General features: G+C 42.4%; 2 protein-coding genes across 8 annotated transcripts in view; one reads left to right on the top strand and one right to left on the bottom strand.

The window, feature by feature from the left end:
- The window catches only part of LOC307203478 (protein FAM169B-like), a 55,277-nt gene extending 49,482 nt beyond the window's left edge, over positions 1-5,795 (bottom strand). For 3 of the 4 annotated variants that reach the window (XR_013833221.1, XM_079954354.1, XM_079954355.1), the window contains exon 1: positions 5,659-5,789. Coding sequence is in view for 2 of the 4 variants with exons in the window: in XM_079954354.1 (XP_079810480.1) it covers positions 5,659-5,719 (61 nt within the window). In the remaining 2 variants the exon portion in view is untranslated. Of the gene's footprint in view, positions 1-5,658 lie in introns of all 4 variants that reach the window. The other variant, XM_079954356.1, reaches the window with a different exon arrangement.
- On the top strand, positions 5,767-17,481 carry PGPEP1L (pyroglutamyl-peptidase I like). Of its 4 annotated transcripts, none has more exons than XM_079954418.1 (6): positions 5,767-5,872; positions 7,879-8,032; positions 12,007-12,059; positions 15,349-15,465; positions 16,228-16,457; positions 17,201-17,481. In XM_079954418.1, the coding sequence occupies exons 2-6, from the start codon at positions 7,999-8,001 to the stop codon at positions 17,367-17,369; spliced, it is 603 nt and encodes a 200-aa protein (XP_079810544.1). In that variant the 5' UTR covers positions 5,767-5,872; positions 7,879-7,998; the 3' UTR covers positions 17,370-17,481. The 4 variants fall into 4 exon arrangements, with proteins under 4 accessions (XP_079810544.1, XP_079810543.1, XP_079810541.1 ...); XM_079954417.1 differs by lacking the exon at positions 5,767-5,872 and adding an exon at positions 6,197-6,439; XM_079954415.1 differs by lacking the exon at positions 5,767-5,872 and adding an exon at positions 6,197-6,639.
- Positions 17,482-17,851: the final 370 nt, after the last annotated feature.

Raw genomic sequence — 17,851 nt, 5'->3', positions numbered from 1 at the left:
CATGTACTATAAAAGCACAGGGGCAATGTTTTAAAATAGATTGTGTTCATGAAGTTTTTTCATACAAATTCTACAAAACTAGAAGATCAAAATACCCTCAATAATATCTGAATTACATTTGAAAATGTACGTTGTGGATGCTGAAAATGAGTAGGACTAATCTCAATCCAGGTCTCAATATTTAGGGTGGCATTCAACTAAGTTTCACTCGACATACTGTAATGCATAGACCTAACTTACTCATGTTAATTTATTTTAATGTCTCCTCTGAGTAATACTTAGTTGAATACCACCCTTACAATTCACTTGCTGCACAGTTTTGGGATAAAACCAAATCCCATGGGATGTCAAGGAAGGCAAGAGAAATTTATGTGGATGCAAAGGTCACTTCTCATGTCATATTCCTTAAGCACAAATATATTGTTGTTGTTGTTGTTTAGTCGTGTCCGACTCTTCGTGACTCCATGGAGCATGGATTATGGCCATGATCTTAAGTTTTTTTGATGTTGAGCTTCAGACCATATTTTGCGCTCTCCTCTTTCACCCACATTAAAAGGTTCTCACTTTCTGCCATCAAGTTTGTGTCATCTGCATATCTGAGGTTGTTGATATTTCTTCCGGCAATCTTAATTCTGGCTTCGGATTCATCCCGTCCAGCCTTTCGCATGATGAATTCTGCATATAAGTTAAATAAGCAGGGAGACACTATACAGCCTTGTCGTACTCCTTTCCCAATTTTAAACCAATCAGTTATTCCATATCCAGTTCTAACTGTAGCTTCTTGTCCCACATAGAGATTTCCCAGGAGACAGATGAGGTGATCAGGCACTCCCATTTCTTTAAGAACTTGCCATAGTTTACTGTGGTTGACACAGTCAAATGCTTTTGCGTAGTCAATGAAGGAGAAGGAGATAATTTTTTTTTGAACTCTCTAGCTTTCTCGATAATCCAGCGCATGTTTGCAATTTGGTCTCTGGTTCCTCTGCCCCATCGAAGTCCAGCTTGCACTTCTGGGAGTTCTCGGTCCACATACTGCTTAAGCCTGCCTTGTAGAATTTTAAGCATAACCTTGCTAGTGTGTGAGATGAGCGCAACTGTGCGGTAGTTGGAGCATTCTTTGGCACTGCCCTTCTTCGGGATTGGGATGTAGACTGATCTTCTCCAATCCTCTGGCCACTGCTGAGTTTTCCAAACTTGCTGACGTATTGAGTGTAGCACCTTAACAGCACTATCTTTTAAAATTTTAAATAGTTCAGCTGGAATATCATCACTTCCACTGGCCTTGTTATTAGCAGTGTTTTCTAAGGTCCATTTGACTTCATTATCCAGGATGTCTGGCTCAAGGTGAGCAACCACATTACCTGGGGTGTACGAGACCTCCATATATTTCTAGTATAATTCCTCTGTGTATTCTTGCCACCTCTTCTTGATGTCTTCTGCTTCTGTTAGGTCCTTACCACTTTTGTCCTTTATTATGGTAATCTTTGTACGAAATGTTCCTTTCATATCTCCAATTTTCTTGAACAGATCTCCGGTTTTTCCCATTCTGTTGTTTTCCTCTATTTCTTTGCATTGCTTGTTTAAGAAGGCCCTCTTGTCTCTCCTTGCTATTTTTTGGAAATCTGCATTCAATTTCCTGTATCTTTCACTATCTCCCTGGCATTTTGCTTGCCTTCTCTCCCCCGCTATTTGTAAGGCCTCACTGGACAGCCACTTTGCTTTCTTGCATTTCCTTTTCATTGGGATGGTTTTCGTTGCTGCCTCCTGTGTAATGTTACGAACCTCCATCCATAGTTCTTCAGGCACTCTGTCCACCAAATCTAAATCCTTAAACCTGTTCCTCACTTCCACTCTGTATTCATAAGGGATTTGATTTAGACTGTGTCTTACTGGCCCAGTGGTTTTTCCTACTTTCTTCAGTTTTGCTATAAGAAGCTGGTAATCTGAGCCACAGTCAGCTCCAGGTCTGGTTTTTGCTGACTGTATAGAGCTTCTCCATCTTTGGCTGCAGAGAATATAATCAATCTGATTTTGATGCTGCCCATCTGGTGATGTCCATATGTAGAGCCGTCTCTTGTGTTGTTGGAAAAGAGTATTTGTGATAACCAGCTTGTTCTCTTGACAGAACTCTATTAGCCTTTGCCCTGCTTCGTTTTGAACTCCAAGGCCAAACTTGCCAGTTGTTCCTTTTATCTCTCGACTCCCTACTTTAGCATTCCAATCCCCTATAATGAGAAGAACTTCCTTCTTTGGTGTCATTTCTAGAAGGTGTTGTAAGTCTTCATAGAATTGGTCAATTTCAGTTTCTTCAGCACCAGTACTTGGTGCATAAACTTGGGTTACTGTGATGTTAAAAGGTCTGCCTTGGATTCGTATCAAGATCATTCTGTCATTTTTGAGATTGTATCCCAGTACAGCTTTTGCCAAACTGAATTCGCCCATTCCCGTCCATTTTAGTTCCCTGATGCCCAGGATGTCAATATTTATTCTTGCCATCTCATTTTTGACCACATCCAGCTTACCAAGGTTCATGGTTCTTACACTCCAGGTTCCTATGCAATATTTTTCTTTACAGCATTGGACTTTCCTTTCGCTTCCAGGCATATCCGCAACTGAGCGACCTTTCGGCTTTGGTCCAGCCACTTCATCAGCTCTGAATCTACTTGTACTTGTCCTCCACTCTTCCTCAGTAGCATGTTGGACGCCTTCCGACCTGAGGGGCTCATCTTCCAGCGTCATAACTTTTATATTCCTGTTGTCTTTGTCCATGGAGCTTTCTTGGCAGGGATACTGGAGTGGCTTGCCGGTTCCTGCTCCAGGTGGATCACGTTTGGTCAAAACTCTCCACTATGACCTGTCCATCTTGGGTGGCCCTGCACGGCATAGCTCATAGCTTCTCTGAATTATTCAAGCCCCTTCGCCACAACAAGGTAGTGATCCATGAAGGAGACAAATATATTAACATAAATAATAACATGTGTACCCTTATGGGCAGGTTGACGGGTACATGACTATTCAGTGAACCCATGAGAGATGAGGAAATGAGAAATAAGATGGCAGTACAGGTTAGGGTAGAGAGAAAGGCAATCACACAGAAAGGTCCCAAGAAGACAGAAATAAGCAAAAGAAAAATCAAACAGAAGCCAAGAAATTAAAAGTAGGACCCATGTTAAAGTAGTTAACTGGTAGATTCTACTGGCCAGTTGCCAATCTCCCCTTCTTGGGCAGGGTTCTTAAGCTGGTAGTCACAGACCAGATCCAGACACTTTTGGAGGAAACTGATTTTCTAAATCCATTTCAACTGGGCCCAGTTTTGGCACAGAAACTGTTTTGCTCGCCCTGCATGGTTACCTTTGTTGGGAGAGAAACAGCGGAAATGTGTCCCCGTTAATTCTCCTCGACCTCTCAGCAGTTTTACAAACCACCAACCATAGTATCCTTCTGGAGCCCTTCTGGAGCAGCTGTCCAAGTTAGGTGTGGGTAGCACCGCTTTGGAGTGGTTCTGGTCCTACTTGGATGGTCGCTTCCAGAGGGTGATGCTTGGGGAGTGCTCTTTGGCCCCATAGAGCCTTCAATGTGGGGTTACTCAGCATTCAATTTTATCCCCTACGCCAGTGGTTGTCAACCAGTGTGCTGTGGCACCCTGGGGTGACTAGAGGAACATTCAGGGGAGCCCTGGGTGCCATCATTTCATTAACTTGCAGCCCCCTCCAAAAAAACCACACCAAAAATCCTCCCCAGCTTCTGTAATTAACAGTTCCTTAGTTTTACAGAGAGGGCTTGAGAAATGCAAGAAAACAGCAAAGTAGCTTGATGGGGTGTCTGCCTGGATGTGTGCCTGTTCTTGAAAATAACCCTGAAAGTTGGGGGTGTCTTTCATGTTTCTCTTCTACCGTCTCTTCTACCGTCAACATCCCTCCCCCTTCTTCTCTACCTCTCCCCCCAGGCAACCCCCTCCTCCTTAACAGGGAGATTATTATGCTTATTACTAATTACCCACTCTTCACCTTAAGATCTCAGGGCAGGTTATAACAGTTTAAAACAAATTACAATCACTAAAAATAAGGCAGGATACCTCAGTCAGTAGACCATGAGACTCTTATAAACTTTGGGTTGTAGGTTTAAGCCCCACTTTGGACAAAAGATTCATGCACTGCAGGTGGTTAGATAAATGACCCTCCCCTCATGGTCCCTTACAACTACAATTCTGTGATTCTAGATATACACCTCAAGTGTCAAAAGCCAGGGTAAAGAGGTCATCAGCATTCACTGAAAGTGGTATAGGTGCCAGGCATCTGTGGGGAGAGTTCCAGACCTTAGGGGCTGCCACAGAGAATGTCCTGTTCCAGACAATCACCAACTGAGACTCTGAGGGCAGAGTAACTACCAAGAGGGCACCCCCTGCTGATCTTAGCACCCAAGAGGCTCTGTAGGAGAGTCTTTCAAATATTTGGGGTCTATGTTGGGTGTTAAGCTGCAATGTGAGCACTTTCAGTTGGGCCAAGAAATGAACTGGCAACCAGATTACACAATGTGGCTGTTTACTGAGCATTCAATCCAATTTGTTTGCAGGGAGGTTATATGAAGCAACCGTTATCTCACTCTTTCCAGTGCATTTCCCCCCATCACCTTCCTTACCGCACAAAGTCCTGGAAGGGTACCCAATTCACTTTGATTGCAAAACCTGAATTTGTGGTTAGAGAACTGAAAGCCATCCACAAATAGCAGTTTGGAAGTAGCCCCAATGCTAATGGGCCAAAACTTAAAATGGGATCCAGTGGTCTATGAAGGACATTTTGTATCTATGGGGTCAAAAACTACTGGAAGGAGGATCTAAAAGATTCCTACTATAATAGGAGAACATCCAGAGCATTAATACTTCTGTGGGTCACAAAACCTTAAAGAGAAAAGGACTAAGGCCTGGGAGACCAGGGTTCAAAGACTAACTCAGCCACGGTGCCGAAAAGGTGGCCTTTAGCCAGTCGCTGCCTCTCAGTCTAACCTGCACCACAGAATTGTGAAGCTAAAATGAAGAGTAGGTGAACTATGTACATCACATCTAGTTTCCTTGGAGGAAAAAATGTTGTAATAAACTATTGCATATATTGACTAAAAATGAGGGAGGGACCCCATTGCCCCGCCTGCCCTGAGGTAAAGATTCTCACATCATAAAATGCTATACTTTGGTGAAGGGAGGTAAGAAATTTGGGGCTTTCAGCATTTACAAGCCGAGAAGCTGGCGGCGGGGGTGGGGAGGAAGCAGGATTTCTGTGCGTGAAACAAAAACATATATCTTCACGCAGAGAACCCTGGGAATTGAAGTTTGTTAAGGGGGCTAGGCACTGTAGCTTCCCGGTGTGGGTAAACTACAGTCCCCATGGTTCTTTGCGGAGGAGGGATGGCGTGTTTTCAACCTTCGGTTCGGCACGCAGTTGCGGTCTTGATTTCTCAAGCGCGAAAGGAGAGGGAAATGCGCTGTGCTTTTAGTCGCTGCCCTTGTTGCTGTAATCGGATTAAAATATGCACACAACGAAACACACACACACCTCTCAAAAAATCAAAACACGAAAAGAAAAACACCCCTTTCCCGAAGCTGAAAGCCGTGTGAGAATGAAGCCCCGAGAGAAGCGAGAGCCAGCGCTTCGCAGTCCCTCTTACCCGGACGGCCTGAGGCGGCGCTTCCCGCCCGCTTCTGAGGGGCCACCGCAGCCGCCATCATCACTTCCTCCGGGGCGGCTCTAAAGCCTCCCTGCTGCTGCTCCTCCTCCGCCGGCCCTCAGAGCCGCCCATCGCCAGTCTCTCCCTCATGGCTCCTGCCGTTCACACCCACTTCGACCGTCGAAATCTCAGTCAGCTCACGGAGTGCATATAGGTTGCCTTAGCGTTTTCGGCGGGAAGCGGGGGAAATAGCCTCCCGTGAGGCAATTGGTATTCTCCACATATCCTCTCAAAAAACAATTGCGACAAATCTACCGGCTCTTGGATGGGAAGCCGTGTATATTCCCCACAAAATGCCCTCCTGCCAAAGAAATCTATTCGTATTTGACTTTTAATTCAAGACCCCCTCCCCCCCCCAAAAAAAACCACTTAAAAATAAATACACATGACAAATACATACAGGTGTGCATGTATTCACCACAAAATAGCCTCCAGTGAGACAAAACGAGGGGGTTTTTTTTGTGGGGTGGTGGTGGTATCCTTATGTATTGTGGCAAAGAAACACAAACCACAGAGTAAAAGCTTACAGCTAAAACAGATTTAAAGTCGTGGGGAAATATAATAATGGGAAGATATTTAAAATCAGCCTTGGCCTGAAACAACAGCAAAGTAGGTCCTAGGCAAGACTTTCTGGGGAAGACATCCTACAACTAGGGTGCCACCACTGAAAAGGCTCCTGCAGTTCCTTCAGAGGAGGATATTTGGACGCCAATATCTCAAGGTTCACATGTAGAATAAGATAGTATTTCTGGTGCCCTGCTCCCAAGGGCTTTAAAAAATCAAAACCAGCACCTTGAGTAGAGCTTAGAAATGAACTGGGATCTAGTGAAGATGGCAAAAAAAAAATTTATCACCTGGTCCCATCTAGCAGTTTCAAAGCCATATCCCAAACGAACTGCAGTTTCTGGATCGTTTTCAAAGGTAGTTGCACATGCAACACATTGTAGTGGTCCAAGCTCATAAAAATGTATGATTTAATAGCTGCAGTGTCCACAGCAATGTAGGAACCGCAATAGCATGCACTCCAACTGTCCATATTTTAGCCTTCTTGGGGGGGGGGGGAATATGGCTTTAAACTTTGGTGGCTTTAAAAACAGATTAGACAAATTCATGGAGAATGAGGCTATCATCCATAGCTACTAACCACATTGTTTATGCTCTACCCCCAATGTCAGAGGCAGTAAGGCTTCTCAGTGAGAGTTGTTAGGTACTGCACTCAGGTATTGATTGTGGGCATCCCATCAACATCTGGTTGGCCACTGTAAGAAAAGGATGCTGAACTGGATGGGCTGATACAGCAGGGCTCTTCTTATGCTCTAAAAAAAAATTAGCATGCACTTTGTACAATAGCTTCTAGTCCCCTATACACCAAATAGGCGTGATTAGCAATACCATAACCCACATACAACCAGATGCATTATGGGAATGGCTGGAGGTGGGATACTATGGTTTCAAATTAAGCCAGATGCGACGAGACCCATTTAAAAAGGACGAGGCTGAATTTAGGTCCATTGGAAAAGCTCTCCTAATGTTTAGCCAAAATCAGCTTCATTGGATTCGCAAGCATTGGTTCTAATCCTATAGTAGTTATAGATGCTTCAGTTTAAAATGGAAAATGGTTTTTATACCGTATTTTTATGTGTCTTTGTGGTTTTTAACTGTGATTTAAATTATTTTAGTGTTATTTTATGATGACAGTATGCCACCCTGATCTCCAAAGAAGAGGGGCATGAAAGAGCCTCAGAGAGGCTGTTTATATTGTAAGCCACTTTGTCAAGACTATTTGCCTGGAAAAGCAAGATATAGAGACATAACTAAATAAAAGATAACTAAAATTGCTTCTACAGAGCACTGGCTTTTATAGTGGACTATAAAAGCCCAAATTTATAAGTAATAGGTAGACTTATTTTATTAATTCAGCATCACTATGCAACAGAGACATACAAAAATAAAAGTGATTGGATTATTTCTAATCAGGTTAGATTTGAAATCAATAGCTAAGATTATGTAGTTAAGTCATTCTGCATAGTTGAAAGGGGAGAAAGCATAAGGATCTTTGTAACCATCAATATTCCAGGGCTTGTGTAATTAAAATTATCCCACATCATGTGAAACCAGAACAGTCCCAGTTTGGTGAAGTGTTTTTCCACTGACCAATAGGAAGATGGACATTTTGGAACAGATGGTAAAAGAATATAATAAGGTCAGCTGTGATCAAGCATGATACCAGTGAAGAGTGAGCTGGTTATTGGTGTCCGGAACGTAAAGGATTTAAATTAAATGGACATCAATTCTGACACGGTGGTTGTCACGGGTAAGGCTCAATTTTTTTAGTCCTCTTTTAGCCATGCATGGAATGTGCATACACTGGTCTGCTCTTTGTCATAAACAACTCCAAAGACACACACAGACACACAAACAACTAGCAACTGGACATACCAACATTTCCAAATGGAAAATAGCTCACTGCTGCAACTTGCTAAAAAAGATCAGATGGTATGTCAGTGGGGTAAAAGAAAATGCATGCTATTCTTTATCCAAGAAAGCTTGCCGTTCGTTATTCCTGTCACTTCCGAAAATATCTGTTGATATCTTTTCCTGTGCGGGCTATTTAGCCTCTAGGGTAAAACTAGAAAAGTGTTGCCTAAAAAGAGCTATAGAGCAAGACTGCTTCCCAGTTCCACATCAAGGTCCAAAATTAGAGCCAACACATGTCAAATTTCAACTTCTCAGTTTCAAAACAAGGAGATAAAAATCAGAGGAAATAACACACACTGTTTTATTACCCCAACACTATAATATATAAACAGTGTGTTGAAATAGCAATCCGGAACATCCAAGTCCCTGGAGCCAATTTTGGATAATTTCTTTTCAGTTATAGTTAATGCTGAATCACCAGTGAAGATGCAATCAGTTAAGAGAGAGAGACTGAGCTTTAAAAGGTTGAAACTCTCCTGGAATGCCACTGCACACTCTTGCTCACTGTTACGCCACTAGCTGCTCTAAAGGCAATCATTACGTATAGGCTTGACATGTGAGTTGCTGGATAGTTTTCCACTGTAGGCCATCTGAGGACACAGGACTGAGAATGAAGTGGCGTCAAAGAGAATCTGAATCTAGCCATTTTCAGTTAGCACACAATTTAAGATTATTTTTATGTTTCTTAAAATAGCTCCCAGGCAGCCTAGGCAGAAACATTTCAGACGCTCCATAGTATTAGGTGACTTGGATGAGGAAGTGGGAATGACGAAACCACTTAAGCTTTCTGTAGAATTGTGGAACTGTGGAGTTGGAAGGGATCCCAAGGGTTATCTAGTCCAACCCCGTGTTGCCGTAATCTGAACGAAATTATACATATCCATTTTTAATGTCCATATGAGGGAAATAGATTTATTTGGCCACCCGAAATGTCATAAAATCGTATGCAAACATCAGACTAGATGTTTTAAAAACATATAGGGAAGAGAATATAAGAACATAAGATGAAGGCTGCTGGATCAGGCCAAAGGCCCATCGGGTCTAGCATCCTGCTACCACAGTAGCCAGATTTATACCTATGGAAGTATGCAAAGCAGGGCATTAATGCAACAACCCTCTTCCCAGTTGTGATTCCTAGCAACTAGTACAGTGGTACGTTGGTTCTCAAACTTAATCCGTTCCGGCAATCCAGTCAACTCTCGAAACCATTCAGAAACCAAGGCGCAGATTCCGATTGGATGCAGGAGCTTCCTGCACTCAAGTGGAAGCCGCGTCGGACATTCGGCTTCCGAAAAACGTTCGCAAACCGGAACACTTACTTCCGGGTTTGCAGCATTTGGGAGCCGATTTGTTCAACAACTAATGTGTTCGAGAACCAAGGTACCACTGTATTCAGATACACACTCCCTCTGAAGGTAGAGGTAGGACACCATCATGGCTAGTAGTCATCAATAGGCTTAACTTGCATGAAAAGAAAAGGCTGCTGGTGTTTTTTAAGCCATCCATGTTTGATTCTGGTAAGTTTTAAGATGGAAGATTCTGGGGAAACTCAAAAGCTTGCATGCTATTTTATAAACCGGAAAAGTCCAATATGGACTTTGGGGTCTTTCTTATAGGCCAAGACAACTACCTTTGCTCTTTGAGATCACCTTCTTCTCCTTTTCCTTAACTACAATAACCAGCAACAAATTAAAATCCAGAACAGCAGCACCCATGCAGAAGGGGGTGGTATCAGCAGGTCTGGAGAGCCCCAAGGTCTGCACATGGAAATGGCCCCCCAAGGAAACCTAAAAGGGGGGAGAGCAAACAGCCCAATCAGTACGCTTATTGGGCACGGAATGGCACTGCTGGCTGGCCAAAACCCTAAACAGGAGAACATCACACTGCAGCATTATGTTTTATGTCCCATATCTTTCTGTTAAATGTGCAGGTGCAGTTTAGAGGTACTGCAGTGTCATCACTAAATGCCTCAGTCACTTTTTCACCTGCTTGAAACAAAATTGTTGGCACCATTTCTGGTTTTAGTAGCCAATATTATTCAGTCAATATGATCCCTGTGTTGTTTTCGACACTCCAATATTTGAAGAGCTCATAATGAAGTCACTTCTTTTAATAGAACAGCTAAACCCTCGGCAGAGGTTTCTTATAGCCACAGTTGCAGGCTGCACATTCACTCAGCTAGCTCATAACTTGATGTTGTACAACTCTGGTGAGCCCCCCATTTCTTTTACTGAAAAAGCAGTGAAGCAGATACAGAACCATATCTCTGTTTTTCCTCTCAAACGTTTCATCTGTTCCCTGTGTTATACCTGGCAAAATATTGTACTTGATGTCCCAAGTTCAAATTCCTGATCAATCCTAAAACTCACTAGGCCATCTTTGGCCCTTTTCTCGTTTTTTGCCTAACCCAAATCACAGAGCTGTTGAGAAACCGGAATATGATAACTTCAACCATACTATCCTGCGTTACTGAATATAAGGGGTGGGGCACCAATATGTTTTTCTGTATAGAAAGATATACTGATATTCCCTCTCTGTGGCAAGAACTCTTGGGCAGAAGATAATGTGTGTAATGTAGAAAGGCATGAAAAATTGTCAGCTTGTTAGTTTAAAAAGAATCTCAAAACTGGAACAAAATTGGACAAAATTTGCATTTGAGTTTTTAAGAAGCCTTATAGTTCTGAAGCAAGCAGCACACTTTGTCTTTAGATGATGGATTTATGTATCATACCCGAAGAGACACCATCTTAGGTTTCTTCCCTGATAGAGCCAGAATGCATTTTAAGATGTTACTTGTGAACTGTAGTTTTTATAAGAACTTGCATTAAAACTAGCATTATTTCAAAAGCTGCTGCATAATTGATAATGGTTCTATGATTCTGTTGCAACTCTAATTTTATTGGGCAAGGGAAGGGGAACTTGTGGCCCTTCAGATACTGCTGGATTTTTAACTCCCATCAGCCTTACTGTGAATGGTCAGCAGCCAGGAATCTGGGAGTTGTTGTCCTTCAACATCTGAAGGAGCACAGATTCTGCATCCCTGGAGTAGAAGGGGCAAAATCCTTCCACTAGTTCAGTACAAAATTAAGCCCATAGCTAAATGTACTATCCTGCATAAATGTAAAGTGGGGAGGTCTCCTAATGTGGATCAATGCGTGAAATACCTTTTAGATCTTTACAGTTCATGAACAAAGAGTCTACATTAAAAGGATAAATTTCACATTTCTTACACATCTATGTGGATTGTGGAGTAGAGGATAGATCTCTTCCCCTTATACTACTTACACCTCTGTATCTCTTTATTCATCCATCCGTTCCAGCTCTTCATGAATTCATGCTCCTGGGGAGGCTTACAACATAAAATCTAACAATAAAACACAGCAACTATTAAAATACAGCAACTAAAACATGCTTTCAGATACAAAGTCTTTTTCAGAGCAGAATTATTAACTGTATTTTTTTTTTAATTTGCTATGAAAAATATTACAGGAATATTACCAGAAAAAAATAGCAAAAAAAAAGAAAAAGTTTAGTGATTCAGCTATGTGTTAATTGTAAATAGTTAAATTTGTGTGACACAGAACTTGAACACATGCCTGTAACCTGAAGTGAGGGTGTCTGTGGAGACAATAGGAAATAGAGACTAATCTGTTTGTCATTGAGAAGCTGAGATAAGGGAACCTTTTACTGTAAAAATCTCAAGAACCATTCAATAAACAACTCACAGCAGAAGTTAGCCAAGGGAACAAATCGTGACAAGATCAGGAATTTATGAATTTTAAGGTTTTAATTATACTTATTTGCTTTCAGGCTTTGGTCCTTTTCGACAGCATCTTGTTAACTCTAGCTGGGAAGCAGCAAAGGTAAGAATGCCCTTTATGTTGAAGTACAAAAAGGAACAATATTCCGGTGTAGCTTTGTGTTTCTCTTGCATTCAAAGGTAGGGTATTTTTCACTACCTGGAATTATTTCTTTGTAATCAAAACATAAGCAAAAACTGATGAAATTTTAAGTGGGGAAATTATAGTATTAATAAAGCATTATGTTCTTTGTGTTCTGGATAGGAAATTTATTGTACACCCAGTGAAATTTTGAACCCAAATCACTGAACCAGAACTTCCTTACTAAATTGTCAATATTTCAAGCAATCCAGGAGATCTAAAACTACTTAGGATTTAAATATCTGAAAGACTGCCTCCTTCCCTACAGATGCTCTTGGGTGTTAAGATCAGTAGAGAGGACCCTCTTGGTACTTCCAGGTGACAACCAAGAATGGTGCATTCTTTGTAAAAAGGTAAAGGTAAAGGTACCCCTGCCCATACGGGCCAGTCTTGACAGACTCTGGGGTTGTGCGCCCATCTCACTTAAGAGGCCAGGGGCCAGCGCTGTCCGGAGACACTTCCGGGTCACGTGGCCAGCGTGACATCGCTGCTCTGGCGAGCCAGAGCCGCACACGGAAACGCCATTTACCTTCCCGCTGGTAAGCGGTCCCTATTTATCTACTTGCACCCGGAGGTGCTTTCGAACTGCTAGGTTGGCAGGCCCTGGGACCGAGCAGCGGGAGCGCACCCCGCCGCAGGGATTCGAACCGCCGACCTTTCGATCGGCAAGTCCTAGGCGCTGAGGCTTTAACCCACAGCGCCACCTAGCAGCCCATAAACTGTGGCATTTCCTCCCCATAGAGAAAGCCTAGCTTCATTATGTGGTTGTTTCTCATATGTTGAAGACACTTCTATTTAACCTGGCTTTTGACACTTGAGATATTTATTTTAGGATCCACCCTATTCTCTTGATCATAATTTCTTCTAACTGATTTTAATATTGTATTTTAAATTGTTGTAATGCACTCTGGGACCTTGGTATGAAGGGTGGGTAAGAAATCTAATAAATTAATAATAATTATTTATCCTAGCCCTAGCTTGCTCTGTGCCTGAAACCACAAGAATAATCACTTAATAGCTCGACACATTGTTTTCTGGTAGTGTTTGGCCCCTATTTTAGAGTACGGTATACTATTTTGGAGGAAAATTAAGTGCCATTTATTTGCAAATTAGTGCAGTCTAAAGCCAAAATAAACTAATGAAACAGAGCATTTCTTTGAAGACTATTTTTGGTTTCTTGCAGTGCTGAAAAATGACATAAGATAAGTGAAAGCTGTATATCATTAAACATGCCAAAGCCCTGCAGTAGAAGACACATTAAAGTCTCTTTCCTCTTTGGTTGAGAAATTTACTTTTGAGTGTAGCTGAAGATGCTGGTGTATTCAGGCTTGAAAAACAATTCAATAGGTTCAGATTCCACAAATAATAGGTTTTTTTTGCACACACACCAGCCCTAACCTCTTCTCTCTTTATATTGATGGCATCCCTATTTGTCCCAAGCAAACCGAGATTTCTATGCCTGCTAAAAGAGCTATGTTCTGCATGTTTTGGAGATGGGAGAACTCTGTAGAACACGGGTAGGCAAACTAAGGCCCCTGGACAGTCCAGGAATCAGCGTGTTTTTATGTGAGTAAAATTTGTGCTTTTATTTAAAATGCATCTCTGGGTTGTGGGGCATAGGAATTTGTTCATTCCCCCCCCCAAAAAAAAAACCATAGTCCTGCCCCCCCACAAGGTCTGAGGGACAGTGGACTGGCCCCCTGCTGAAAAAGTCTGCTGACCCCTGCTGCAGAAGCATTAAAGTTGTTTCTAGTTTACAAATTCTTTTCTGTCCTCAGCTTTTGATCAAATAACCTTTCTTCTTGCTTACCATGGACAGCAAACAGTAGTAGTAGCTTTCCAATCTATTATTTGGCCTCGGTTTCTTGCATGGAAAGGGGGGGGCGGGGAGAGGTTACATGCGGCCATCTGACCCTGGCCTAACCAGTCACAGAAGAGTGTCTCATTAAACACAGAGAAATTCAAATGTGTGTGAGAAAATAAAATGCTAATTGTAAGCTGGCATGGATCTACTTTTGGAAAAACAGGCAAACAATGCTGCATTCTTATGCAAGATGATGCAAGAGCCTCTCCAAGACCATTCGTGCCACAGGAAAAACACAGCTGGCTGTGTTCTCCTAATGTGTTTACTTCGCCTGCAAGAATTGTTTGCTTGTTTATGTCAAACAGTTTATTGAGCACAGCTAATCAATGTTTCCGCTGACAAGGAAATTGTAACAGTTTACTCAGGAAGCCAACCTTCAAGAACAAGCTTGCCCCATTCACACACCAGTACCAGGGCAATCTTAAGTCTGCGGCTCCTTCTGTGCCACCTTGGGTTCTGTACAATAAATGAAACACTGGGACCTTCCAACTTGAAAAGGAAGATAGAGATTCTTCCAAACAAGGACAGGTCCCTGGGAAGTGCGTTATGAGACACACATTTAATTATCAAAACAGCAAGTAGTTGGGGGGCCAGGGCCAACAGAGCATGGAGAAGAGTTTTAGTAGCTAGTACACAGGAAAGGCAGATTGTGGAAACATGGAAGATGACATGGCAGCAGCTTCCCCATAGGGCAAGGTTGGGGAGCCTGTGGCCCTCCATAAGTTTTTGGAATCCAACTCCCATCAGTCCCAGCCAGCGATGACCCTCCAAGATCACCTGGAGGACCATACGTTTGGCCAACAGGGTGGCCAACACCTAGCCACCCCCTTAAATAGGCTCGGGGTGGGCTGCTCACAGCCCCCAAGCCCCTGGCTCTGATTGGCTGAGTGTACACTGTACGTCCTTATCCGAGGGCCCGATACGGCCGGAGGTTGGCAGTGCCAGCTGTTTCCTCCCCTGGCTGTGCCAGAAGATGGCAGCCTCCCTGGAGCCACTGCAGCCATGCCATGCAACAACGGCTGCTCACCCGCAGTCCCAGGTGAGCGGCTATTTTCTCTGTTACGCATTTGGAATTCCTAAACATTGCATTGGTAATTTATACAAACATGGTTATGTCTACCTTCAAAAGTTGAGAACAGCTCTGCTCTATCAGACAAGGCTCTTATACGTTTAAAAAGGAAGGATGATGAGTTCGTGGTTGCTTAGGCCATCTCCTCCTTCTGCATGCTGATCAGCCATGACTAAGAAATGGGGTTTAGGAGAAGCTGGGCCACAAAGTTTAGCTGTACAGCTTCCTCTGAAACATCAAATATTTTAACACAACATAAGTTGTTCACTCCAACACAGGAACTGGCCAGAATTGGTCTTGGAAGTGATGTAGACCTACACATCATGGAACTGCCAGTGGCTTACAAAAAAGCAAGAGAGATTGTCTGTCAAGCATGGGCAACCCTTCAGCCCCAAGTAAGTGAAAATACTACTAGAGGACTCAATTTAAAATTAAGCTTTAGATTCTCAAAATATTTTGTGTAATCTTCAGAAGATTCATTATTATTTTTTTGACAAACTGCTGGGATTAATCTTTAAAGCCCTAAACATATTGGGACCAGGTTATCTTACAGCAGGGACGAGGAATCTGTGACTCTTCAGATGGTATTGGACTCTTAACTCACATCAGTCCCAGCCAGCATGGCCAACAGGAAGAAGTAATGGGAGTTATAGTTCAACAACTGGAGGGCTCTCCATTCCTGCCTTCAGGACCATTTTCACGCATATACCTGCACCCCCTTTAGCAGACATGCGGTGTTCTGCCTTCTTGCCGGTAGCCACCCCCGCCCCCTTTTACTCAACTTCCTTCTGATTTACATCTCATCTTTTCAGCAACAGGGCTTAGAAAAACCTTTTCTTCACTGCTGCCCTTCAGGAGTGTTAATTACTTGTTTTTCTCATAGTAACTGTATATATCTGATGTCCTTAATGCATCTGATATCATGCATGTTACTTTGTGAGGGCCTGGCCCTAAAAAGTAACATACAAATAGTTTGAATGAATAAATAAATAGACCAAAAAAACCATGACTTTCTCCCCAACGCTGTGAAAACATATATTTCCAGGGACAAGGTTCTCTATAGCAAGTCTGTATTTCACACAAGGCCAGGGCAGATTCATTATATACTGTATATCAGAACTTATTTCCTATCTTCTCTCTTGTGGGGCAACCTACAGGTTATGATTCATATTGGCCTGGTTTCTACTTCTAAAGCAATCATCATTCTGGAGCAGTGTGGGAAGAACAAAGGCTATAAAGAAATGGATGCTTGTGGATTTTGTCCAGAAAAAGGTTGTTGTGTCTTAGAAGGCCCAGAAAGAATAGACTCTACAATTAATTTGAAGTGTGTCTGGAAAAACGTTCAGGTGGAAGGGATGGATGTAATTTTTTCCAGAGATGCAGGAAGGTAAATTACTTGCTGTATTGAGAAACCATGTCAGTTGTGGGAGACATGATTCAACTAGGAAATATTCCCAAAAGTCAAACACATCAAAATTTGGAAAGATCTGAGAAAACAGTATCTTTTGTGTATACTGGCCAATACTTAATGGAACATGATCTAAACTTTTAGGACCCCAAGTTAACCACAAGGTGGATCTGATGCAGCATTTTCTCAGGTTAGCACCTTGGTCCATGCATGCAGAGAACCTGCTTCTTGAAGCTTCTCCATTAGTCTCAAAGTTGGGATCGAACCTAAATGCACAGGGGTGGGTAACGTGTGGTCCTCCAGATGTTACTGGACTTCCCATTATCCCCAGCCAGAATGGCCAATGGCCAGGATTGACTAGAATCTCAGTCCAGCAACATCTGGAGGGCCAAAGGTTCTCCATCCACGATGTAGGGAATCTTTTACTGAATGAGATTTGGCACTTCTGTGCCTAACGCATCACTGAATTTGGGTTACTGTGATTATAATACTATTTTTATAATGCAAATTTTCTGGTGCTAGATAAAGGACAGCTGTGCAGATATTCTTGAAATTGTTTGCTGTACTGAGATGCTTTTAAGCAGTTTGCAACCTTACCTCTTCTGATGCGTTGTCTGAAAGCTAGTCCTCAATACCAAGATGGAGTTAACTGTTAAAAGTACTGTATATAATTAAGCATACATATTGTGTAGTTTTAAGTATACATTTCCTCCATGCTGCAGGTACGTTTGTGATTACATCTATTATACCTCTCTTTACTATGGTAACGGAAGAGCAGCGTTTATCCATGTACCTCCTCTATCCCAATGGGTGACAGCAGAACTTCTTGGAAGAGCCCTGCAGACTGTTATCTTAGAGATCTTAAAGCAATGTAAACAAGGGATAATGTAAAACCAAAAAACCTACACACACAAGTTACAAGGTATGCTCATTTTCATCTGACTTCATGAAAAATGTAATACCATCAGTCATACCTATTAAAAAAATAACCAATGCAATCCAATGTTCTCTGTGTGTGCAAACTTGTGCCTTCATGATTCAATGCACACACTGCTTACACTCAGGGATGAAATGTAAAAATACTTGGGGACAAAGGAGCTGCATGTGTACATTGGAGGGATGTGGAACCTATGGCCCTCCAGATGTTGTTGGGACAACAACTCCCATCATCCCTCACCATTGGCCAAACTGGCTTGGGCTGATAGGAGCTGGCTTTCCATTCCACCCATAACCATATGGAACAATACACCATGCACATATTAAGTGGCTATGGAAAACCATAGAAACATAAAGTAAAGCTGAATCCCCCCCCCCCCCCGCAAATAAATAAATCTTTCTGTAATTCTGGTTCTGATGAGGAAAATCTTGAATTT

This window comes from Podarcis cretensis (assembly GCF_951804945.1).
Source record: "Podarcis cretensis genome assembly, chromosome: 14".
In the NCBI taxonomy this organism is placed as follows: Eukaryota; Metazoa; Chordata; class Lepidosauria; order Squamata; family Lacertidae; genus Podarcis; species Podarcis cretensis.
This window is presented reverse-complemented; position numbering and strand designations above follow the sequence as displayed.

Bases quoted from the DNA above. Each gene is read 5' to 3' on its own strand.
- PGPEP1L (XM_079954418.1), top strand. From the start codon at position 7,999: ATGGACATCAATTCTGACACGGTGGTTGTCACGG. The intron at 12,060-15,348 runs GTAAGAATGCCC...ACTCCAACACAG, and splicing joins CTAGCTGGGAAGCAGCAAAG to GAACTGGCCAGAATTGGTCT. The intron at 16,458-17,200 runs GTAAATTACTTG...TCCATGCTGCAG, and splicing joins TTTTCCAGAGATGCAGGAAG to GTACGTTTGTGATTACATCT.